The 26,346-nt window shown below is 37.2% G+C and overlaps 2 protein-coding genes across 5 annotated transcripts; one reads left to right on the top strand and one right to left on the bottom strand.

Moving 5' to 3' along the window:
• Nucleotides 1-132: 132 nt before the first annotated feature.
• On the bottom strand, nucleotides 133-13,416 carry ptk2ba (protein tyrosine kinase 2 beta, a). Of its 4 annotated transcripts, none has more exons than XM_027002420.3 (30): nucleotides 13,275-13,415; nucleotides 11,514-11,756; nucleotides 11,109-11,287; nucleotides 10,905-10,992; nucleotides 10,691-10,770; nucleotides 10,472-10,534; nucleotides 10,244-10,298; nucleotides 9,951-10,091; nucleotides 9,396-9,470; nucleotides 8,953-9,054; nucleotides 8,393-8,510; nucleotides 8,148-8,187; nucleotides 8,002-8,036; nucleotides 7,865-7,909; nucleotides 7,638-7,735; nucleotides 6,815-6,896; nucleotides 6,628-6,728; nucleotides 6,295-6,410; nucleotides 5,000-5,100; nucleotides 4,735-4,824; nucleotides 4,231-4,435; nucleotides 4,049-4,142; nucleotides 3,888-3,941; nucleotides 2,512-2,661; nucleotides 2,277-2,312; nucleotides 2,127-2,151; nucleotides 1,805-1,851; nucleotides 1,330-1,464; nucleotides 1,087-1,167; nucleotides 133-775 (listed from the first exon to the last, which is right to left on the bottom strand). In XM_027002420.3, the coding sequence occupies exons 2-30, from the start codon at nucleotides 11,724-11,726 to the stop codon at nucleotides 560-562; spliced, it is 2,865 nt and encodes a 954-aa protein (XP_026858221.2). In that variant the 5' UTR covers nucleotides 11,727-11,756; nucleotides 13,275-13,415; the 3' UTR covers nucleotides 133-559. The 4 variants fall into 4 exon arrangements, 3 of the variants coding, with proteins under 3 accessions (XP_026858221.2, XP_026858220.2, XP_081577399.1); XM_027002419.3 differs by having other exon boundaries at nucleotides 7,638-7,738; XM_081721273.1 differs by lacking the exon at nucleotides 3,888-3,941 and having other exon boundaries at nucleotides 7,638-7,738.
• A 21-nt stretch (nucleotides 13,417-13,437) lies between these two features.
• On the top strand, nucleotides 13,438-26,346 carry LOC113572684 (transcriptional-regulating factor 1). Its single transcript, XM_027002456.3, is given in 18 exon segments — nucleotides 13,438-13,518; nucleotides 15,238-15,355; nucleotides 15,486-15,538; nucleotides 18,081-19,600; nucleotides 19,688-19,731; nucleotides 19,882-20,029; nucleotides 20,380-20,577; nucleotides 20,743-21,028; nucleotides 21,401-21,461; nucleotides 21,593-21,729; nucleotides 21,846-21,949; nucleotides 22,035-22,110; nucleotides 22,317-22,405; nucleotides 22,511-22,624; nucleotides 24,642-24,773; nucleotides 24,998-25,170; nucleotides 25,312-25,413; nucleotides 25,415-26,346. Coding segments are annotated over 15 exon segments (3,081 nt in total). The 5' UTR covers nucleotides 13,438-13,518; nucleotides 15,238-15,355; nucleotides 15,486-15,538; nucleotides 18,081-18,247; the 3' UTR covers nucleotides 25,479-26,346.

Here is a 26,346-nt window from a genome sequence, read left to right on the forward strand (position 1 = left end):
TGCCTTCTGATTTGTCAAGCGTACAGAATCACAGGGCACAATATGAGATGAACACTCTAAATATCAAAACATTACATGAAAAGACAATACAGATGTGCCAGACATATTACAGAAACATAAATAACACTGATATATTGGGGGTTTTTTTTATTTAATCAAACTCTATTAATTATTTTCAGAACTGCAGAACAGAAATACCACACATTTCTAAAAACCTGACATCTGTCTTTCAACAACTGAAACAATAGGTCAAATGGAAACATTAAAACATGCAAGATATTTCTTGGTCTAAATGAAAAAGACTGAAAATTATTACAAACAGTTTTTGCATTTGCAAAAAAAAAAAAAAGATCCAGAAAAAAGCAATATTCCAAACATTCATTATAGAAAGCACAGCTTTCATTGCTATCAATACACATAAATAAGATGAAATTGTACCACCATCTAAAAAAACAACATGGACCAAAATTGCAAGCTTTCCCTTTCCTCCCCTCTATGCAGTGACAGCAGTACGTGCACCAGCACTTCGGCAGCACAGGTCTCCTACTTCACTACAGAATCAATTGGCTTTTGGTTTGGCAATATTGGCTCGCACTCGAGCCTGGTCTACAGCATCCAGGAGGTTTTTAGAGTCCATGGCCAGTGTGTGAGCTGCTGTTAACATCTGCTTCTTGCATTCGTCTTTCAGCGACGTGATAGCATTCTGTTGGGCCAGCTTCATCTTACTGATCAGCTCAGCCAGGTCCTTGTTCAGCAGCTTCTGGGTGCCTTCAATCTAAAAGCCCAAGCCACATGAAAGCAGAGCATGAAGTCATTATTTAGATTGCTTGTTCAATAGTCAGAAATGTTCATGAACTAAATCAGAGGTTTTTAATCCAGTCCTTTTGGACATCCCAGTCCTGGGCCAAAGAGCTCGTGGTCAGTGAGCTGTGTATCTAGAATGGAACATGGCCCAGGAAAGCTGGACTGAGAACCTCTAAAATAAACAATGTATTCCTGTGTGAAGTGTAACCATCAGTCAGGTTGTTTCTCTTGGAAATGATCATGGTTGTGTCTTAGGTGATCAGTTACTCTGCTTCAGGTTACCTCAGTTCTGACAGACTCATGCAGGTCTGGGAGGACTTCGTCCACACTGCGGATCAGGTCACGCAGACTCAACCCTACTGCCTGGTGAAACACAGTTGTCAAGTGCTGCCAAGGCATACTCCCAACATTATTTCTTCTATTTTACTATGTCCTAAGCCTTTTTTGTGTGACAGCCCATATGAATGCTGGTCTTAAAATCTTGCCAATGTGTGTGTGTTCTAGGCTAAAGAAATATTCTCCTACCTTCACCCCACCAACATACTCTGACGGTGGTAGCATGTTGACATCATTCTTGAGCTGCATCACCACTTTGACCATCTCCATCACATTCTGGTAAACCTTATCCTCAGTACGATCTAGTTCAGCTGTGGGTGCTGGCTGTTAGTGACATGACATCAGTGTCAGTACATGTGACGAATGAGTGAAAATGGCTTAAAAAGGCCCAATGTGACCTTTGACTACCAAGTGTTTACTGGTCATTTGCATAACCTAGTAAGTCAGGTTGAATGGTTAATCACACTGGGCTCCAGTGTTCCCTTTGCCAAGAAGCAAGCTTTTAGCTCCAGGCTCCTCTTTAACTGATACAGATCTCCACATAAAACGCTTCCGCTCTGAGTGTTGCCAGCTGCTCATTTGGAAAGATCCAAAGGCCAGCTTCAAAGGGCTCAGCAGGCGATACTGCCATACAACTTGCAAGCTGGATTAACAATGTAGTTACCTGCGCAGATAGTCTGGGAGGCTTCTCCGGGGGAGCTCGAAATTGAGCTGTGAGAGAGAGGTGACACACTATCATTCTCAGTGGAAAAGGGTTTCAGTAGTGCTGGGGGAATTTCTTGAAAATGAAATTAGCTAGTAGTTGAAAAGTTTAAACTAATATCATGGAATCGTTGAACATTTTGATGTATTCATGCTTGCTCAAGGATAATACACATGGCCTAGCTGTAAATTTGATGTGCAATAATCAAATTAAATGGCAAGAAAATGTATTGATATTTTATAAAACATCACAATAGTATACCTAAAACTTAATGTAAACTTACCATAGCCTGTCTCCATGTCTGGCACCTAAAACATATTTGCAAAGATAATAAAAGAAAAGCAACGATCAGTTTTATCTTCCATCATTTCTGAACAGAGAAAATTGAAATGAATAGCTGGGCAAAGTTTTGACAGAGAAGTTAGTTCATTACTGGTTTTAATTTTGCATCATCTTGGACCACAGGATCCTGAAAGGAAAATTAGAGATAAATACATTGTCAATGACATCAGAATTAATTTAAATTAAATTAATAAATTGAATGAATGTAATGAATATAAACATTACACTTCCACAAGATAACCAGTACTCTTTCTTACTAGTGTACCTCAAGCTTGTGTTTACCAGTGGCACATAATTTAATATATGCATTCCAGTTACTGACTCACCAGCAGTTTCTCCTCTTTCTCAAGCCACTGATTATCCTCCAGCATCTCCTGCTTCTGCCTCCTCAGAGTCTCCTGCATGTGCTGCCTCTCCAGCTCCCACAGGTGCTGTGTGTTCTCCTTACTGGATGGCTCCAACACAAAGTCCCTCTCCTTGGACAAGCAAAGGCATGCAGACATGTCATCTACGGGGCATTAAAATGAAGATCACAAGATAGTTCTGTCTCAGGTGAGAATTAGAAGACAGCTGAGATGGAAAGTGACTTTTTGATCGGACAGATTGTTCCTCCCAAAAAGAAAGCTTTGTGTGAGGGGATTTGGGTATGAAGGTAATTATGTTGCAAAACTTGAGAATTTGTAGAACCTGATCTGAGAATTTAACCGTAATCTATAATTTGTACTTGTATTAGCAAAACAGTCTCAGATGCCGTATCCTCCCCACTGTCCCGCCCTAGTTCTGATCTCTCAGTGAAGCAGTACAAGGGCACAAATCAATTTTGCAACAAATCTACTGAGGGAATTGTTGCAAATGTTGATGCATGCAGATGTGAAGTTGTAGTGTAATGTTTAACAGCTTGCAAGATGGCATTTTTTTTTATATTCACCTTCAGATTTTCATTCTACAAGTTCTCACATTAAAAATACAAGTGCAAATCTTATTTTGCAAGTTCTCAGATCAGGTCCTACAAGTTCTCATGTTTTGCTACATAATTACCTTCATATACAGGGGACATTATCGTGTGGCGTATGTGTACCGAGGCCCTGCCTCGCCTGTGCTGACAGCCATAGCTCTGACCCCCACACTGCAGCGGTGCGGGGTCAGCATGCCAGCAGGAACACATGACGGATAGATGCCTGGTGGACCAATGAGTGTGCATGAACTAGCACAAAGGCGCTCTGTGAGCTGAGGAGGCAGGAGCATAAGCATACATAGAGCAACCAAACAAGCCACAATGCCCACCCACACAGAACACATGCTGTCCAAAAAAACACTTGCATGCAAATAATATGCACGTATGAACCAAGTGTTTTGGGGAGATTTTCATTATAAAATGTATAGGGATTGTATTTTGAATTTTAGGTTGTATTTTAGAAGCTGCTTTTTACACATGCACACAAGGACTTACATGCATTAACAGCCACAAGCAGTAATGAGGTGTCACTGAATACAACATTAACACACAGGAAATGCTTGCACAATACAAGATGTCAACTATTTCACATCTGCAGACAGCATTAGGTCTCATCCTGGTTCTGTATCTCATGGCTTTGGGCTAGACAATATTGTGGGAATCTATCTTAAGTTGTGAAGATTAAATCATTACTGATGCTAAAGCTGAATCAAGCATTGGTAAGCAGAACACAGGGAAAGAGTATACCTGAATGCACCCTGGCCCAATAGTATTGAACTTCGTAGATCTATGTCTTGATGGCTATCCGGAAAACATGAGCAGGAAAACCAAAAGGGTTAACTATGCCTCTTCCACTAAAAAGAAGCTGTTGAGAAGATGGAAAGAGGAAGGTGAGTGTGAAAGCAAACCTTGGGTGGTGGTTCGGCAAAGGCCATCTTAGAAGCACATGCCCAGTCCCTCTGCTGTTCAACTCGCAGTTCCTGCTCCATTCTGTGAATATCACTGTGAAAGGAACAGATAAATGAGCACGTATGCCCTCACACAAAATCCAGCTGCAAACACATCAGCTAGCAGGCTGGCAGAGGTGTACCTCAGGCTGCACACGAGTTCAGTGAAACGCGGCCTCTCCCTGGGGTTATAGGCCCAGCAGCGGGTCATGAGGGAGTAGAGGGTGGGGGGGCAGAGCTCTGGCTTGGGCAGTCGCATGCCCTGTTCCAGTTGGTTGACAACATCCTTGTTTTCCAGCCAGAAGAAAGGCTGCTGAGCCCAGCTCATGATCTCCCACATGCACACAGCTGGGAAGAAGGCCACAATAACACCTGCTCTTTAACACTGGCCTAGGTACTACATAAAGTAAAAAAATAAAATAAAATAAAAAATTACGTGTTATAAGACTATATGAAACCCGCCAGGGGATAATCTGGGGATGTTTTAAAACCAGGGTTCATAAACCACTAAGATTCATGCTTCATAATCTGTTATCTTTTACATGGCTTTCTCTCTGAGACCTGATTTGACTGAAACAGTCCCCGAATCTTTAACATTATAGTTTCATCATTACATGCAGAATTGTCAAATTGTCACAACCACTCACCAAACATCCAGACATCACTAGCTGATGTAAATCGTCTGAAATTGATGGACTCGGGAGCCATCCATTTGATAGGCAGTCGGCTCACTGAGGCTACAATGAGAACAAATATTTTGAGTTTATGGTTCACCATTAAAAGTGAGCACTGTAAACTAAAAAAGTGAATTACATTGCATTTCAACTATTTTCTTGATTGGTGATGTCTAAAACAATATGAAAAAGACTTTGTAGTACTTTGCCTATGTAAAGTTCAATCATTTCTGCTTACCTTTGTAGTATTCTTCTTCCTCTATGTATCTGGATAAGCCGAAGTCACCCAGCTTCACACAGTCTGGTTTAGCAACCAAAACATTTCTGACAGCTATATCTCTAAAGCCACAAAAAAACAGAAGAAGCTTTGTTGCAGACCAAACTCCACTCATTTATTTGTTCATGAAAAAGAGAAATGTTTCTGAAAGTAGGAATATTTTCAAAGCTGAAATTAGAAAGCAGCAAAATTAAAGCAGACAAGGTACAACTACTCACAGCCTGACAAGCAATTATTATTATTTTGATCAGATTAATGTTTTTATATTAAAAAATCTAAAATAAGGCCATATTATATACATTGCATTTAAAGCATTCACCAGAGCAATTCACAATAATGCACACAATAGTTTACTAAAAGTATACTATGACTACAACTAATTAAGACCAAAACAGAATTTACCAGAATGGATTAACTACACATAGATTCACACAAAGACTGTACATTTAAGAGTCCTGAAAGACTAAAATACCTCTCTTTCCATCACCCAATCTGCCTCCACTAAAATAACGTCTTTTTTTTTAGTTGGACATCCGATAAAGCACCACAAAGGAACATACCACACACCACTAACCAAGTAACCATCTGTTCCTGAGAACAGGATCTTAAAATAACCTTTAGATAAAAATTCTGTTTCTGGTGTTACATATTAGGTACTCTAGTATAAGATACTTAAGATGAAAGCTAACACCTAAAACTAAATGCTCTCAGTGTTTTTATTCTGTACCCTGTTTCATTTCAGAAAGTTGAGAAGATTTCTAAACTAGTCATAAACAGCAAAATATGAAGAAATCAACAATTACAGTGTATTCACATTTAAATAGAAAATGCCCTGCTATAACACATGACTAATGGAGGCACATGTATTTCAATTACATTAAATGTTATACATTTCTGATATTCTAAATTGGCATCAAGTGCTTGAAATGTGTCAATGACTTTTCAAATGACAAACGTGCTAGTTAAAATGGTGAACACGGTCGTTGTGGTTTTACATGTAGCAATCACACTGATTAAAAAAAGAATGAGAATTTAAAAACATGAGCACACAAAATGTGGAGGTTAACAAAGCCTCACAAGACAGCACAAAGACAGAAACTGGCCTCCATTTTTCTGCATAGATTAACACAGACACATCACTGCTCCATCAGACAAAAACAAACAAACAAACAAAAAAACCTTCAGAAATTCTCTCAGTCAATATAAGCTTTAATACAGCTCCCTTTAATTTGTGTATGTGAGTCAGTGGTCCATACCTATGTACCATATTAACACCCTCCAGATAAGCCAGGGCTTTGCAGATCTGCAGGCTGAACAGGATGAGGGTAACATTGGTCAGTTTGTACTGGTTCTCGATCAGGTATATTCCTAGCTAGAGGAAACATGTAGGAGAAAGGTTGGGTTAGTAGCAGTACCTATATGAGTAACAAAACATGAGTCATGGAAAAGGTGTTCCTTCTGAAGCCTGAAGAAGTAATACTTGTTACACTATTACACAATCACATAATCTTAAAATTATTCAAAGATCTTCAAATAAAAATAATAATTTAAAACAATCATATAACGTTTCATTATTAGCTATGTCTCACCTCTCCATGCTGGTACAGTTCCATTACAATCCACACTGGATCCTCCTCGATGATCCCAATTAGTCTCACAATATGAGGATGGTCAAGTTTTTTCATGATCACTGTCACCAAGCAGAGTGCCACATGCTTTAGCATGTCAGATGATAAAGTAACTTTCTTCAGGATGTCTGAATGATGAAGGTCTTACCAGCTTCGCTCATGAACTTTTCTTTGACATCAGCTGTGCACTCCTTGCACGTCTTCACCGCGACACCCATCCGCTCACCCATCTGTATTACAACATATATTTGTTCATTTTCATTTGTTCATATGTCTCATTCTGCCATACTCTTAGTATTTAGAAGTGTTAATGCACTGATTCAATGGGAGGGTTCCACTTATTTTGGTGCAGACTTTACATGTATAATTGGTGGTAAAAACTGAATTTACTGAACATCTATGTACCTTGACTATTACTTTACTAATCTACTACTTAAACTATTAGTCTACTACTTAGACTATTACTTTACTAATCTACTACTTAAACGATTGATAATATATTGAACAAGGCTGAAGTAATAAACAGTAAAAAAAAAAAAAAATCTGATCATCAGCTGCAATAAACCTGAATAAATAAGGCAGAATTAATAATAATAAAAAATACATTTACAAAATTGAAAATAAAACCACTGGTAAGAATATCATGAAAAAAGAAGTACCTTGTAAAACAGGAAATAATGATGTTTATTTTTGAAAGGCCAGACATTACTGAAATCTTCAATAATACCTCTTTAGGTATTAACAGCAGAATTATAACTGAGGTACTCTTATGAACTTTAATACGTAATTAATTTGTTTCTTTAGGTTCATTTAAAAAGGTGGACACTGTACCATTTTGCATATTTAATTAAGTTTCTTTATTTGAGTATACAACAGAAGTAAATTTGTCATTTTAATTTATCATTTAATTAACCTTATGTATTCAACCTGGAATTCAATATCAATTCATTTAAAGTGTTTGAATTACTGACCTTGCTTTTGTAAACTCCTTCGTGAACCTCACCAAAGAAACCTTCACCCAGGATCCGGCCGAGGACAACATCATCTCGACTAAAGCTGTATCTGTGTGCTACTGAGCAAAAAGATTACAGTTTTCTGGACAAAAAAAAAAAAAAAAACCTTCAAAGGGTAAATGATCTAAGCAACGTTGTGTTAAAGCATCACTGTTGCTGGTATGCTTTCCCAGTGTAGTACATACTTGCTTGTGGATTTTCATCTGATATCTCAGCGTATATGTCTGAACCTGCAAGATTTAAAAGTCAAAATTCACATTTCTTTTACACATATTGAAAGACTTCATTTAAACAGTTTTCAGTAGCAAAATTACTGACATACCAATGCTTGTTCTGCAGGAAGAAATGCTTGGTATACTAGCAAGGAAAATATACAAATAATTTTAAAAATACGTCACAAAGCCTTGTTCATTGGACATATGTTGCACACAAAATATCTGTGCCTTTAAAATAATCGATAACACTCACCTGTTAGGAACTGGAGGTAGAGAAATTCTAGATTCTTTTTCTGGAATATAACATGGCACCACCTTACTTGACATGACACAGTAACAAATATTTACCATAGTACAATCAATATGAAATTCAAAATCATGTATTTCAGATGACTTGTGTTGAGAAGAAGAAAGGATGCAGCACAGATTCAAGTGGTAGAACTACTGCAACTTGCAATTCATTTGAGAAAAATAAATTAAAAGCATCACCTTACTCACGTTTATGAATTTTCACCAACAAAGATGTCTCCTTTCCACTCTCTAAACGACAATGACCATCTATCAGGTCAGCCATGTTCTCTGCAGTCGAAAGGGACACTGTGTTGATGGACAAAGGCTGTAGATTTAACATAAATAAACTTAGCTCATTAAATGGCTTCAAACATTTCCTGGTCCTTGAATAACTTTAAAACATTTAGAAAATTTCTGCATACTGTTTAAACTAGAGAATACCTGCCATATGCTTTGTGTATAAATAATTAAATACATACATATATATATACAAATATTAGTTAAAAGATTAATTAAATATACAAACATTTGCTAAAATATTAGTTAAATCTATTTTAACCCATTTTTATGTGTTTATTTGCATATTATGTCTTGTATGTGTCTAGTATATGACTGTTGAGCTGTTACAAGGTTTTGGTGCAATGTTTCCAAATGGGATAGAACGGTCCACAAAAATGACAAGTGGATGGAAGATCAAACACAGCATTCATTCATTTCAGGACTACGCAGTTTAAAGTGAGGCGGTTCTTTATGATATTCAATCTTACCTGCATGGCCTCCTTTATGGTCACCTGTAGCAGAGCCTTTCCATCATTCTGAAGGGAGCATCTGATGCTTTGAACCTGTGAGAACGTAGCTAGGCAGATGGGCTGTAGTAATGGACAGAATTTTGAATTAATGGGGAGACTCTGTGAGATAGTATACAAACAGGATTTACTCCAAATGAGAGAAAACTGTTAAAGAAGTAAGATAACAGGCACTGTGTGTGAGGGTGTGTGTAACTTAACAAGAGGGTTAGCAAAATAAAAATAAAATACCTTTAAAAGGAGAAAAAAGGTCAATAAATTATTTTCTGATGTGTTAAGACAACAAGGGGAATTTGTCAAAGAAAAGAAAACTGTTGTTTATACATTTCACACAGCCACCTCTGAACTAGAGCTGAAGAGATGTGACAGGGTTTAAGGATTGTGCTGACGAATGGAACACTTACCACTGCATTTTTGTCGGTGCGCTGGCAAATGCCTTTGGGGCCAATAACAAGGTCCACAGCCAAACGCCAACCTTGCTGCATATGAAAGACAGCTCCAATTCAATTTCACTACACCTGTTACATACACTGATATGGGGTGAAATGTGTATGTACAGGTAAAAAATCTTAAACACCAAAGACAGCCTATCCTGCTTTGGCAAATTAGGTTAATCTAAAATTCTGGAAATGTCAAAAAATGGATTGGATCTGATGTTAGGGCCAACAGTTTGAAACAGAATTAAAGCTAACGTAATCAATTTTGCAGCAGTCAGTCCCTTTTTTTTCTCTCAGAGCAAGTATTTTTGTGACAGCTATCAAAGTATAAAGGCAGATTAGTGTTTTTAAAACAAATTGCTTACAGCAGCTGTAAACTGTTGTTTACAAGTGACATCATACTGTAAAATAGCATGTACTTGTAATTTTTCGTGGAAGTGATCCACTGATCACTACCAACAATGAAGGCTGTCATTTAAAATAAGTGTTATTTAAAGAAAAAACATAATACAGAGGACTCACCACTAGCTCACATGGGAAAACTTCCTCATCAAAATTAGAGAAAACTGAAAAAGTCTCAAAGAACTTCATAATGCACTGCTGCTCTTTCAGAGATGAATACTGCTGGAATGTTTGCTGGATCAATTTCCTGAGTTGCTTTGGCTGCCTCCCAGAAGAAATCAGACATTAGTGATCAGACAATCCAGATGTAAATCTTGCAATAGTAATCAGACAATCCAGATGTAAACCCATATTTAGCATAAGATAAATTAATAAATGTGAACATTCTTGTTTTTAAAAAACAAACATTTTACCTTCATTCTATTAATTAGTTCAGGTGGAAAGAACAAATCAAGGCCGACATCCTTCCTGATAAAAAGAACAATGCTGAATGTATTTTTTCTATGGGGTTCTTGTCATGCTGTGTGCATTTGTGTTTATAACCACAGATGTGAGTACAGCCTATTTGAAAGTCATGAGCAGTGACAAGCAGTGGCTAAAAATACTTCCTGAAGCATCAAATATTTTAAAGTCTCACTTACTCCAGTAAATCAAAATTAGATTTTTTCTCCAATCCATTGGCATTCATATCTTTACAAAATCTCCTGTGGGGTTACATGAGTTATGAATTAATTTTTAAAACAATTGTGAATGGCATTTAAAAAATGTAATACAGTTGCAATCTAAAGGAAAAAAAATCCTAGCATGCAGTTTGCAGTGGTATGATATGGTGCAAGTGAAGTCACACATTCCGTAGGTACCTGATCTCCAGGCAGCCCAGCTGCAAGGCCATGCCATCACTGACTTTGCTGGCACAGTGCTGCATGTAGTCACTACGGATCTGGGATGTGCCAATAAATAAATAAAAATAAATAAAAAAAACTTTGTTAACATTTTACACTTGATCTGTACCCACCCATATAAGCTCTTGTTCAACACTGCATATAAGTGTTTTATTAGGTGTTCCACACTAACCTGTTGGTAGAAATAGAGCAAGGTTGTTTTGTCTTCTTTGAATTTCTCCAAGAAATCAGTGGGGATGTACCGGATCCTCAGATCATATCTAGTCATTTTTAAGAGAAATAATAAACTCTGAAAGCCCTATATCCAAGAATAAATAGATGAATGATAATTGAGCAATACAACAAGGGTAGTAAAGACTAAGTTCAGAGCACTTGCCTCCACTCTGCCTCAACATGCTGCTGTTCATACTTCTTCTCCATCTCCCCCACTGTCAGGCAAGAATGGAGCCAGTGCACTTCCTCTGATTTGAGGTGTTTCAGTCGTAATCCATAGCAGCCAGCATACTTGATGTTTGGTCCAAGTCGTCCACTATCCAATATGGATTTAATTATGTCCTGCAGAGCAAAATGCTGCTCAGATTTCTTAACATCTTCTATTTTTGCTTACAATATTTAATTAACTTAACAAATGTGCAATTTAACACTTTTTTTAGCTTTACAGTTTTTGCTGGTGATGAATTATAGCTACTAAGTGAGCTGTAGGTAAAAATGTCTACAGTTTTTGGGACTAGGTTTATACAGTCAGAAGGAATAACGCAATGCAGAGCAAAGTGGGACTCACCCTGACTTCCCACGAACTGTCACATTTGACCAGTTTAAAGTTCTTGCCCAGGTTGGAGCTGTTGCTTATGAAACACACTTTGAGAATCTTTACTGTGCTTGATTCCTCGCTAGGCACGTTGGGGTGACCCCTCAGCTCCTGCTGCTGGCCACCAGTCGGTGCCTGTGCACTCAGTGTTCTGCTGTCCCCAGACATCTCCACATAGGCTGTCATAATAGAGGCTTCTGCATCTCAACATCAATCCTGCAGTTAAGAACACAGCTATACTGTCAACATTATATACAGATTGAGTTACCAAACCATCATGAACATATGGCTCTTCTGAGATGCTCTGAGTTTTACTGGAAGTTACACAGAGGCAATAAGACATCTCCACAGCTTTTCAGCAAAAGTGCAGCATTTTTCTATCCACTGTAATTGGCAGTGCGTAAACAGATGCAAGAACGGCATCACAGACAAAACTCTTGCATTCCAAATCTGAATCATTACCAAGCTCACTGACATGAATCTAGATATTCCAACATGCCAGCACACGAGCAAGCACTTCCTACTTTACTGCATGTATGACTCCTCCATGAGAATTAACAAAGAGCATTTACATTTCTTTTCATTATTGTATGAAAATAACAACAGGAAGTAAAATGCACTTTTTCACATGGTGCCACTCCTAGGTTTGGCTTTGAATTAAAAGGCAATATGGTGTACTCAAAGATTCTAGAAGTAATTAGTCCTGTAACAGGGAAACTACAATAAGGATATTCCTTCAACAGTTCATTTACATAACAGATGTACAGCATAAGAGGATTCACATACACTCAATCTCTTACTTGATGGATATCTGTCAGGAATATCTGGCATCTGAGTGCTCATTTACAGTACACATTAGAAGCTCCTGTTATCTGTGTTTGATGACAACAGCCTTTAGTACCAAACTCTCTTACACGTACACGCAATGACAAGTAGAGTCAAGTCAGCTAGTATAAAATAGCCTACCCCACCTTATACAAATATCTCTGAAGCTACATTTTCAAGTCTGCAATCAGATTAAACAAACATTTCAAAAATAGCAATAGTATACTTATTTCCAGTATAGTTTTTTAGAATTAAGAAAGGCAGCCTGGGTTTCCTGTTCGCGATCGATTTAAAGTCGCTAAACTCACGACATCTAAACAAACAAACAAATACATTTAGTCTAACCTACTCCTTAATGTTCAGTTTAGAGACAAAGACTGTATGCCAAAAATATTGTTTGGTGTTAAGATTAGTAGATTCCAACGTAAAAGATAACGTATGCCTATAGTTAATTACAGTAGCTACTGTAATTGAATGTATATAGTCCGTTATTTTCCATCTTCATTATAAAGAGAACCTAATTATTGTAGACTATACAGACAAATGTACTTTAATGAAAACGTGTGGCTGCCATTCTCGATTACAAATTCATAAATCCCAGGATTAGATTTGTGACGGAACCTCTTACAAGTGACCCATATCTTCTACAGATTGATGGTCCGTACGTCGTATCTATTCATCACACTTTAAAAATACGGATAAGCGTGGCCTGTTGTGCCCAGCAGTCTGAACGCAAACCGCCGAAGAACCTAAAAGAACAGTCAGGCGAGGAGCGCACGAGAGGTCGTGTCCTGTCTCAAAACTTCCTGTGTAATTACTTGTAGTATATCTGCAGACTGTGTCTTGTTTAAAACAATCAATAGTGATTCTAATTTACAAAAAATTGTTAATATCAAGCAAATAACCAACCTGTTCAACGCTGTTTTGTTAGAAAATTTCTTCTTCGACTTCTTCTTGGGTGAGGGGTTCTAAAATACGGAGTCTACCCAAACAGCAGGTTGATGGCAGCTTCGGAGGTAGCAGACTGCCTAGCCACACCCCGCGGTTGCTTTAAACTTCCTTATTTCTCTGCAGTTTCTGTGTACAGTTGTGCCTAGACGAAAGTCCCTTGTTCATTAACAATCGGTGAGTGACGGCGTAGCCTACTGTTATTGTAAGTAGTGTCCATTTTAACTGGAATATGCAGTAAGCTATAAGTGAAATATACTAATTATACTGAATTACTTGAGTTTTCACATGGGTTCCTTTACTGTACTTGACTAAAGGACTTGGGTGTATGCAAGAATGTGAATCAAAATGTAGTCTAAAAACTAGTGCGCAAATGTTAAAATTATCATCAAGAAATAAACTGAGAATCAACTCTAAATACAAGAAGCAATGATACATATCCTTAAGAGAATGAGAGGGACTAGATTATATTTACATCATTAACTGAAGAATCCTATCTCACTCAGGGATCGAGTATGGGAGTTAATTAAGAGTCAATGATATTCAACGTTACATTTAAAGTACTCAGTTGTTCTTTCATAACTAGGATCAAACAAAATTGCCTTACAAATGCCTACTTTGATCCTCCTTTACTTGGCCTTTTTTGTACAAAAATGGTTATGTTATGATGCCACCATGTGTGCTGATAATGTATTGCAAACATTTTGATGGTGAAAGGATCAGTTTCATAATGATTAGTAATAATCACTAATATACCTGAGGCACACCGACCGAGAGACAAAAGGCAATATTGTGGAAATTTGAGCTCCTGTGTAGTGTGACCTGGAGCTGTGTATTTTGTCAATATCTGCCACCTGAGAATAGACGTTAACCTCTCACTTGGCATTCCAAGTTATTAGAATAGTTTTCAGTGCTTTCATTCTAAAAATGAAACAACATAATTTATCTATATGTATGAGACTACTTGTGTTTCTTGACACAGGAAATGTTAGGAGAGTGAAGTGTTGCTTTAACTTCCCTGAATGTTTTGCACCCCTAATTTCCACATTAAGCCTTTTCCTACTGTAGTGAAGTACACATAATGTACTTAATTTCATCGTAAATGACCTTTGCAGATGACAAACTGTTACTAAACAGTACAAATTGCATTCATTCATAGTGGAATTTCAGATATTAAAAAAATATTCAGTTGACAGGTGCAGTTACCATGATCAGATAAAATTTGCAGGATGTGTGATTCTTCAGTTGTATCTCCCTTTTGAGTAATTAACAAGCAAGTTCCTATCAAATGGCTTGAAGTTATGAGTTACTGCTCATTTTCTCCCAGAGCAGAGCCACACACCCAACAAAGGCAACACTTTATTAAATGGCAAAATGCTAAAACCCATTTCTCACTAGAGCTTAGGCTTTTAGACTGACATCAACCTCTACTCCTGTGGCACTAGAACTATCATTAGGGGGCAGCAAATTTTCATCAATATAAAAGCATGACCTTTCATTAGTCATATATTATATGGAATATACATTAATTTTCATTATTTTTGGTTGATAAAATAATTGATGAAATGCAAAATGTATGTATGCTCACTGAGCAATGGTTTAAAATGTAATCATTTGTATTTGGCACAATTGTACAAATTGTGGGATAAATTTTAAGTCACTTGTTTTCTGTCAGAATATTTATGTGAGCTTGTTCTTTAACATGTCTTATAAATCAGCAATGCTCAACATCTCAGCATAGTTTTGTTATGCAGTGTTTAACAATACTTTGAATATGCCACTGAACTAATCTCATGCAGGCCTGACAAACGTACAGTAATGCAGTTTTGTCCAGAACTCTCATAATTTAGGGCTTAAAGGTAGAGTGTAAGAAGCACTTGTAGCACACTGACAGGTTGAGAAAATAGACTGTGGTTGTGCTCAGGAAGCCTCACACCATAGAGAGAAAAAGACTGCATTTCCTGAAGTCCCTTGAACCCCTCAAAGACTGTCAGAAACAGCAATCACTATAAGAGAAGATATGCAGAATTCATTACTCAGCAGTAAGTACACTGACTTCCCCTGTTTAGTTAACATTTCAACATCAAATTTCAGTCATCACTTTTCTAAAATTATGTGTAAAAAGAGCTGGGGTTAATTTAAGTCTCAGCTTTTGTTTTGGTAATGCTCCAGCATATCTACTGACCTCAGCTGAAGAATGAAAAAGACATGCTCAGAGAGAAGAGGTAAGACTTGTCATTTGTGCTCAACCTGCAGTACTGAAGCTAATGGTTTATAGTAAGACCTTGGCATGATTTATATTACTAATTTATATGAAGGCACAACCTGCAAATAGTAATCATATTAAGTTTTTGATAATACTTTTTACTTAATGTAATGATACTTTTAATATTGAAAAGCATTATTCATGTTATCAGTTATAAAAGCATTTTAATATTACAGTATTAAAAATATGATGTTATCACATATTAATATTACAAGAACTCTAAGGGGTTTCATGGGATTTCAATACCTGAGGTTTTCAAGGTATGGCTATATGTTTGGCTATTAAAAATTTGACTGACACGGTTTAGATACTGCTAGTTTTTAATTTCATAACAAATCGTAACCTTATGTATATTGCATGTTCTTACCTTGAGGGGGTAGGTTAGAGGGCTATTTGTCTGCTGAGACTGGCTGACCGACTAAATATATAAATAAATTCTTCTCATGGTTGTAGAGTTTTCATATTCACTGTAATTTTTTTTTTGTTTAGTAAGGAAGTACTAGTATAGAAAAATAAGAACAGTGTTCAAACAGATTGCTACACTGCAAATGTATAATTTAAAAATAATTTATTGTATTATATAGAGTGAGGGCAGACATTGAAGATTATATTTTAGGTTCAGTGCTGACAGCTTCCAGATATTAACAAATCCCACTGGCACATTGTTGCTCCACATTGGTTTGATGCATTGAGGATTAACTGAATTTGCAACAATTTAGCACATTAATGAGACATCATGTATTGTATTGGAATGCTAATTTGTATTATCAGTTCCTCCAGTCAGTAATGTTATAAACAGAGAACATGCTGAATCCAGATTTGAAGAAGCTAGTGAAATATTCTCAACAGCTTCAGGTTCTTTAAGGTAGTATTGTTGCATGAGCTAGTATTGACTTGGTATCAGTCATGTGACTTGATCATTAGGATTACAGAAGCAAATGCATCTACTTATGAGATTTAGGGGATGCAATGCTACAGGAAGACTGGCTGAAATGCCAAAGGAAATAATAAATGACCTTTTAGCAAAGTATTTTGGTTCTGGTTTAGGAAAGGTAAATTATTTACTTCTAAACAGAATTCACAGTGAGCCATTACATGTTAATTAAATTAATTTTGTGTGGATTGTTTCAAAATAATTATTTTTAAATGTAATGTTTTATATCTGTTAATGTGAATGAGGTCAACTGGAAATGTCTTATAGTTGTTCCTCTAACTGGTTGAACACTATGACATTCACTTAGTCACTCAACAAAGTGAGTTGAGGATGGAAACTCTTAAAACCACAAAGACCACTTGAGTTTTCTGACACTTACATAGTTGATCTGATCACACTCGATCTGATTCACAGCTTGGCTCACTAAGTCACCAATAATGCTTACAACAGTTTGTTGCCTTTGCTTATAACTAAAGTAGTACTGATTAGCCATGTAGAACATATGTTGTCATATTGCATTACGCTAGGAGACTGTTAACATTGTAGTTGTTACATGTACATGTGCGTGCACATGTGTGTGTTTATGTGTTGAAATGGCAGGTATTGCAAGAACAAAAAGTTCATACTATACCTGTGTGCAGCAACAAAAATATCAATAACTAGTCAGGCTTTGACTTAACAATCCACAGGTCATTGTCATAATATAGCAAGGTAACATTTACATACATACAAATAAGCAGTATTCTTTCTGTTTTGGTAAGAAATTTGTATGCACAAATTCTTTATTGAATTTATTTCTTAAAGACATTTAGATAATAATCGAACAGTCACACCACTACTGAAAACAGGTCATGTGACAGGAAATGATAAGATGGTGCATATCTGAATTATATACATACTCCAGAGTGTGGGTGAGAGAGGAAGTCTGAGTCATGTTGTGACTTTATTCAAAGTGCTAGAGAGACCAACATAGAATTTGGAAAGCCTAACTTCATTTATAAATGTAGAAAAATATAAAAGCATTCATGTCTGTTTCCAGGACATCACTCTTTATTTGATCTAGGACAGGACAGGATAGTCTATGACATTTATTTTTTAACAGAAAAGAGTGATTACTTTTCAGCCAATCGGATGAGTGTTTAAAGTATCACGCATGAATTCCTGTAATTGGTGGGCAAGTTTGTGGTACTCTAGCAAGAGAGGCATCAACAGAGAATTACATCACTGACAACATCCTCCTACCTCCTACCTTTAACATGTTCTCCTGTAGCAGAATGAGGGAGTCCTGGGCAATATTACATGGATAGGATTTCCCAGTTATACATAATGTTGAGGACCAGAAGTAAAGGTTTAAACTTCAGCATGGTGAAATGACAACAGATTACTGTGGTGCTACTGTAACTTCCTGTTTAGGCTCTGTAGTTCAATTATGTAAGATGAGAAATTTCTCTAGTGTTTGCTATCAGAGTATTGTCCTGTTTATTGCACTATTGCACTATATTACTGATATACTGACTTGAACCAGAATCTTATATTCTGCCTGAGAAACCTTTGTTCCTTTCCTTAGGAATGACCAATTCATGATGCAGCATGTCAGATGAACCCTGACGACATTCTGCACTTGTGCAAAATATGGTTAGAAAATGATGGATAAAAAAAACTGTTTGCATGTCACCACCTTGTAAACTCTGGTAGTTCTACAGTTCACTTATATTGAACCCTCTGTGTAAATTAATGCTCTGGGGCAATAGAATAAGTAAAACATCAGAAGCACAGATTTTAATTTCTTCAAATATGACAGAGGACCTATATGAGCTTAATCCATTGACTGACAGTATTGGAGCCTACCCGCTTCAGACAAATCTAGCTGCTATGACAACTGGTTATGGTATAACCAGCAGAAGCTCAGTACAACAGTCTCCGCTGTCTCCACATGTTAACCATAACCATTTGTCATCCCCTGCTATATCACAAATCCCATTTTCCCCACTGCTTGACATACCACATAGTGGAGGATCTTGGGATTATAATCCACCCGAGAAGTCATCGTCTTCCCTTTGGGGATCGTCACCCAAGGATGACCTGACTGAACCCACATGCTCCAATACTGTCTATCCCTTCAATGTTGTTCCTCACAGTGACTCTGCAACTGCACCTGAATTCAGTGCCAGTGATTTGCAAAGGCTGGATTCTTTTTCCAAGGCCTTTCCTGTGAAAAATCTTAAATCTGCTTTTGGTAACAGTGTGGGTGAAAAGAGTTCAGGGGACAGTCAGATGTCAGAGATACTGCTGTCTCCACAGAGTGGAGCACCCTCTGATGGATCGGATCGAGAACCCTTTAGTCCAGTGATCATACATTCACAGCAGCACCATAATCAGCTCACCTATCAACCTATAGACACCCAACATATGACCCATAATGCTTATCCAAACCACCAGCAATATCATTATGGATATCAGCAGCACAAACCACAGCTGAGAGAAAGCCACCCAGAGCAAGTACACAAAGACCCACTCTGTAAGCTGCAGAGCCAGTATCATCACTTCCAGCAGTATGGGATTCCAATGCACCAAACTCAGCTGACATCTTATTCATTAACCCTGCAAAAGCAAGAGCAGAGGGGGCCATTCATTCAGCACACCACACTGGACACACAGGAAGCCCATGGGTCTGTTGGATCACCTACCTGCTGCTACCCTGAGAACTGTAAAGCACCTGAACAGCCAGTTTTCCAGGCTGGCCAAGGGTTACCACTGCCCTCACCCCACTTTCAGGAGCCACCACATATTTCTCACCAGAGTGGTATCTACCAACCACAGCAGGCTCAGGAGCAAGCACAATCATTTTCTCTAAAGCATAATACTTCTTTTGGAAAAAATAATTTGTCAACACATGACACAGTGCCAGGGTTTTCTAGTCCAAAAGAGGAGGTCTATGTGGGTTTAAGTTATCCCTATAGAAGGGCCAGTCTCTGCAGTTCCTATTATCAACATGTGGGGTCAGGGATCAGTCAAGAGGTTCCACTAACTACCCTGAGGGGAGGAGTCCTTCATCATCTTAACTCACACAGACCACAGTCTACACAGGTAGTTCATCAAACATTTTTCAGCCATTACTTTGGTTCTGCTCAGATTAAAAAAAAAAAACATTACTAACTTTGTTCTCTCCTTAAGATGCCTTCTGTTAGCCAAGATGACCAGATTTCACCACTCTACAGGTTAGACTTGGATTTTACTAAGCATTTATTTTTTGCAAATATATATATATATATATATATATATATATATATATATATATATATATATATATATATATATATTACAACACATTTATCTTAATAATCAGTTTTGGTTGTGTTTGATGCTAGGCCAAAAACAGAGGTAGTAAAGGTTCAAGGGTCCAATGCCAAGCTGAAGTGCCTTGTTTGCCACAGGGAGTTTAAAAGCTTGCCTGCCCTTAATGGTCATATGCGCTCCCATGGGGGATTCAGAACCCTTCCTTCAACATTCAAAACAGTAAGATCCTATATATTCTAGTGTTTTCACAAAGCAAACTGTTTATTCACAAAGGCCACAGCTATGGGTGGGCCAACACAACCGTGTGGTGAGCATGGGAGTGATCTTGGTGCAGTAGTAACTTGCTTAAGTTCCCATATGAAAAGGTCGCACCTCATAAAAGTAGAAAGCACCCAGTGAGAGTTCTGCATGTTCCCCTTAATTTCTCCTCCACAAAAATAAATAACCTCAAAATTCTTCTATCTTGAGCTCTTTCCTTTTATAGTGTATAGTTCTAAAAATTTCAGTGTGGCACTTATTTTACCTTTGTATATATTCTCAACTTTCTTTCACCTTCGGTTGGTTTACAGAATGATGGACAAATTCAGCTGTCCAGAGAAGCAACCCAAATTGAGCCCATGGTGTTACCTGTGTCTGTTCCTGTAAAAGAAGGTCACCGAATTCTCCCCAAGCTCCACAATTATCTTAATTCCCAGCCAAGACTCAGTGACCTTATTGCCCCAGCAGAGACATGTCCCCAGCCTTCACAAATGGATCAGTCACCACATGTGAGTTTCATTGCACCTTGTTTCCCTATGAAACTATTCAACACCCTTTCAAACCTTCTCTGTATATGACTCACTAGAGTATTCCTGAATAACAAAAAAGTCCCCTGTTAAAGATACAGGCAAAATTGCTCACTCCATAATATTCTGCAAACGCTTTCATCTTAGATGAAGGGTTCAGCAGATTTTTTGTCAAGGCATGAGAAAAAGAGGCAACGGCACCGCCTGATGCCACTTGTGATTTCCCCATGCACCGTTGGCCTGGGCTCCAGAGGGCCTGTGCTGTTCCAGAGCCAGTTGCGCTCCATGGAGAGCTGCAAAGCTGTCGCTGCCTATACTCCACCTCCAATACTCAACCCCATACGGCCAGGTTCTGGCCTATTCAGCAAATTTAATGCAGGCCACCACTGCAGTGGAGCACAGACAGTCACACACGCGCGTCTATGTACGGACAGTAGGTGTTCAGTTCAATGTGTACTATTCAGGGCATGTTTTCTTTATAGATTTGTATTTATATTATAATTAATTTAACAATTAATGTACATATACACAAAATATAAATGTAGGTGTCTTTGTATGAAAGTGCCAGTTGCAGGGTTTTAATTCTATAAATTATATGGTTTAAAAGGGAGAAATAAATGCACACACACACACATACATATATGTGTGCGTGTGTGTGTGCGCATTTATGATATATATATATTTATTTATTTATTTATTTATTTAAATAAAGAGATATAAATTTCTTCCTTATTTGCAGGTTTCATTAACACAGCTGAAGACAAGGGGTGTACAATATGTAGATCATGAGTGTTTTAATTCACAGGTGATGTGGATGGTGGTACTGTAACATTATATCCAGAGGGTAAATCAAGTGGCATGAAACCGTAAGGAATAATAATAATAAGTCATATTAATAACAAATACATGATGACTATGGAGAATAGTATTAATACATTTATTGCATTTATATTTTAAAATAGGATAAGGCTATTTTCTGTGTATTTCTGCGTTGCAGCCGGATAAATATTGGTATAGATTTTCAAGCAGAGATCCCAGATATTCAAAATAGCTCAAAAGCAGCAGAAGATATCCATAAGGCTAATCTTCTGTGGACACCCTGCCATTTGAAAATCCCTGAGAATCAGCAAAGAGGTAAAATCTGTTCAAACACTAGTATAAATCTGCCAGTAGGGGTCAACTAATAAAATGATAAAAAGAAAACTATAAAAACAAGTGTGCTGATGGTCATCTAAACTGTGTGATTCAAGTGGATGATCTCCTGAAAATGGCATGCTCCAGTGTGCTCCCAGGTGGAGGGACCAACACAGAATATACCCTCCATTGTCTTTTTGAGTGTAGAGGAGATGTTATGGTAAGCATGTCTAATGAACTTGTTTATATACAAATGAAACACAAGGTTTTTTAATTTTTTTAATGTGGTCTTTGAATCTTTACAGGTAACTCTTGAAAAACTACTCTCACTGGAGTCAATAAAACACATGTCCAGTCTTCAAACAGATTACCATTATGCAGGTGTGTGACTGACTTTGCATCTTTTGAAAAATGTGGCCCTCCAATGTGGCTCAGCTGTACTTAGTTGGGTTACACAATTTTCTTCATAATAGTCTTTATAGGGCTCAATTAATTTCTAATGATACAATAAATAGACTGTACATTGATATCTTAAAAACATTACATGACCATTCATATTTTACTCCGTACCCCAACCCAACAACTAGGATCAGATAAATGGACCCTGCAAGAAAAAAGGCAACTCAACAAAGCTCTAATAATTCACAACAAGGATTTCAATCTGATTCAAAAGATGGTAAGTATTCCATGATAAACCCAATCAATAAAATGCCTCGGCATACATCACCTTCTTTATTTTCAGAGAGTGAACTTCAATGTAAACTGTGTACATTGATACTAGGTGAAGACAAAGTCAGTGGCTCAGTGTGTTGAATATTACTACACATGGAAGGAGAGGCTACGTCTGGGCAGGAAGCTGAGCACAGGCCCAGTAACACCAGGCAGAGAGAAGCAGGTGAGCTGTGCATGTCTTCCTAAATGTGGCACAGTCCACTGCTTCAATTTCAAGGAATGGCTGAGTTAAAAATATCATTGATTTATGGAAGAGACCAGCATTAAATGGCTTTCAATACTTGGTAGCTATATTAGCATCATAGCTCCAAAACTAATAAAGAAATACCAAAAAAGGAAATGTAAGACAAGCATATCTGGCTGATCAATTACATTTAATAAGTGGATAATGGTGTAACACTGATATTTCACACAACCATTGCATTACGTGCTTTGTCACATATTCCTTCATAGTATATTATAAATGTTCTGAATGTGCTTAAATTGATCAAGATGGGATTAGATAAAACTAAAAACCCTATCTGGTGTATGAAATGATTATTTCACATATTAACTCTAAACTTATTATATGGTTTTTAGCTTTAAGGTACATTTTTCAATACCTTCTGTGAAATATTAAGTAAATACACTAAAACTAATATAAAAACTTCATGTCTTGAGAACTACCAAAAATAATCATGACATATACAGCTCTGGAAAAATTAAGAGTAAAGGAAAAAAAATAAAAAAATAGTAAAAAAAAAAAAAAAAAAAAAAGAGAAACTGGTCATTTTGCAGTTTCTCTTACTAAAATTTTTTTTTTTCCTGTTTTACTATTTGTGTTTGAATAAAAGGAACTTTTTTTTTTTGTTTGTTTTATTCTGAACTAGCATTCAGCATTTCTCCCACATTCCAAATAAAAATTGTAAATGTGGAGTGATCACGAGCTGGATGCATCTGCTGAGACGAGCTAGATTTATTTGAGGCAAAGCCATAATTAGAGTCATAATAACAGTCCAGGGTCATAGAGCCTACACGGAAAGTACGGGAACACATAGTAGCAAAGCAAAACTTGAAAAAGCAAAAGGATAAATGGACACGCTAACACAGAACAACCCAGAACACAGGCTACAGGCAAAAAAAAAATTTCAGACAGTGTGAAAACACAGGGACTAAAAAAGAACACATTTAAAGTGAACACAGAGGCATGGATTAACAATGACCAGCGACGAGATTGAACAAACACAGAATATATATACATTGTATAATAAGCATTAAGACACAGCTGACACAAATGAAAGGCAGGGAAACTTAAACGAGTTGGAACAACAAGGAAGCAAAGCAAATGACATGAGACAGGGTAATCATGATGACAGGACAACAGGCAGGGCCAATCGTGATAAAAATATTGTCACTGAGAAGATTTACTTACAGAAAATGACAGGTCAAAATAACAAAATTGTGCAGTTTTCAGACCTTAAATAATGCAAATTCATTTTTAAAACAACTCACTACTAATGTTTTAACTTAGGAAGAATTTAGAAATCAATATTTAGTGGAATAAGCCAGATTTTAAATTCATTTTAAATTACAGCTATCTTGTGACTTGGCATGCTGTCCACCAGACTTTTATATTTCTTGTTAAATAAGATTTGGTTCAGGTGACTGCCTAATCAGTATCTCATTAGGTACAATGAGATTTGCCTGTTTTGGAATTCAGCAGACAATAGAAAGAAATTAATGTGCATGTCTGTTTATTCCACATAACCTCTGATGCCCAAAATTCCACAACAGCTGCCACACATCGTACATGTAGATATAATGATTTGAAGTGGTCTCTAGATTTTTTCCAGAGCTATACATTCATCAAAGTTTGATCTAAGTATATATAACGTAGTAATTATATGTAAGCATACCTAAGTATATGTACCCAAGTATATCTAAGATGTATCTAAGTATATGTACTCTTATGGCAGCTTTGTTTGAAATAGCAGGCAAAGTGTAACCACATAATATAAATTACACATTGTAAGGTTAACTAGGATAACACCTGGTTCTTTCCAGGATCTATGAAATCATGGAGGACTTATGCCCCAACATCTTCCTTTAAGATTTTAGGCACATCAGTGGAGGGTTTGCTACTTTACCTATTTTTCAGAAAACTCTCTGATTGCCGTGTGACACCTTGTCTATTAAATCAGGGTGACTTGGAGGAAAGCAGCAACAGAAAACCTGTGCAAGAGGCCAGTAAACAAATCCCCAGCCCAGATTGCTTTGACCTCCCAGATGACGCCAGTGCTGTGTTTGTTAGTGAAGTACCCAGTACTCTGCCTGTGAGTTCATGTGTACTGTATATCGTATAGAAAGTGTAGAGGTATAGAAAGAGACAGTAATGAAGTTTCTGGGCCATTGCTCTAATTCCTGTCAGAAACTGAAACCACTCTGTTGACTCTACTGTCTTTGGACTTCAATTACTGGCAAAGCCAACTTGCTGTTCTTTTATATCAATGTGTAATGTAATGCATGTGTGTTTTTCCCCTCCAAAATTACAAATCAGATGTTTAATGGAGAAGAATGGAACCAGAGTAATCTGGGTGGCTTGTGTAATTCTCCAGTTGAACATAGACACAAATCAGCCCTGCAGTTTGTCCCAGGCTCTGTAAAAAGCTCTCCTTCCAACAGTACCACCAGTGGAGACACTGACTCTTTCCCCTGCACTGAATGTGGAAAGTAAGACAACTGAACCACAATGAATGTACCTCTCAATATAAATATATATCACACTCATCAGGTGATTTTTATTACGTAACATTATATCAAGTTGACTTGCTATCATTGGACACTTGTATCCCTTGACCTTAATTTTTGCAGGGTGTTTTTTAAGGTGAAAAGTCGCAACGCCCACATGAAGACTCATCGCCAACAAGACGACCCACAGTTTTGGCAGCTTAACAGGTTTCCTGAACAGGAAATGCAGTGTGACACCTGGTAGCCCTTCTGTTATACCACATCTATTACCCACAATGCCTCACCAATAACTCTGTAGCAGTGATGTCACAACATTACTTATAAATGATGTAAACACTGCAACAAAGAACCTTTGAAAATAATTAGGTGAACTTTGCTAAACTAACCTACACTGGCCAGAATTTACTTTTAATGAAATGAGTGTTGTAGTATTTTGCATGGAACACAAAAATAAAAACATAGGTTAAGTAAAGCGTTAAAGAAATATAGATTACAGAACTATATTGCCTACAATTTCCTCTTATAATATATACTTACCACATTTCTCCACTTAATGACTTGGCACTCAGGACCCTTGGGGCCCAGAATCACCAGAGGACCTTAATCTTGCATTGTATGGTTATTCCATTTGTTTGTGATTCCTCGGTCTCTATAATCAGCATAGGTCTACACTTCTCTCCTTTCACATACTATGTTTGTAAACATACAGTGCTTTTCTTTGTTGTCTTGTTGCTTTTGCCAATTCCGCTGAATCTACTGTGGCCCAAAAGAAATGGATGGCAACTGATCCATGTCATGTGTGAGATTAAGCTATGTACAAGAGGTGTGGAGTTATTGTGTGCGTCAGTGCATGTAGGTGTGTGAAGAGCACAGGACTTCTGTGGGTCTCATGATCATCTAAGCAAGACCTCTCTATTTCTTTATGCCACTTCTGGCACAACTTATGTATATTTACACTTTCCATTAAAATGTAATAACAGTGTTTTAATTCTCACAATATTTTTGTTACCCTACAAAGACCAAAGAGATCAAATACACCCCTGAAGTAAATACTAAGTATAGGTTAAAAATGATTACAAACTGGCATTAGGATAGATTTTGTGAGCAAATATGTTGAAAAATAATGTACAAATAAAATTGTATTACATTTTCAACTCA

Source organism: Electrophorus electricus, chromosome 10, assembly GCF_041902795.1.
Source record: "Electrophorus electricus isolate QZ-2024a chromosome 10, ASM4190279v1, whole genome shotgun sequence".
Lineage (NCBI taxonomy): Eukaryota > Metazoa > Chordata > Actinopteri > Gymnotiformes > Gymnotidae > Electrophorus > Electrophorus electricus.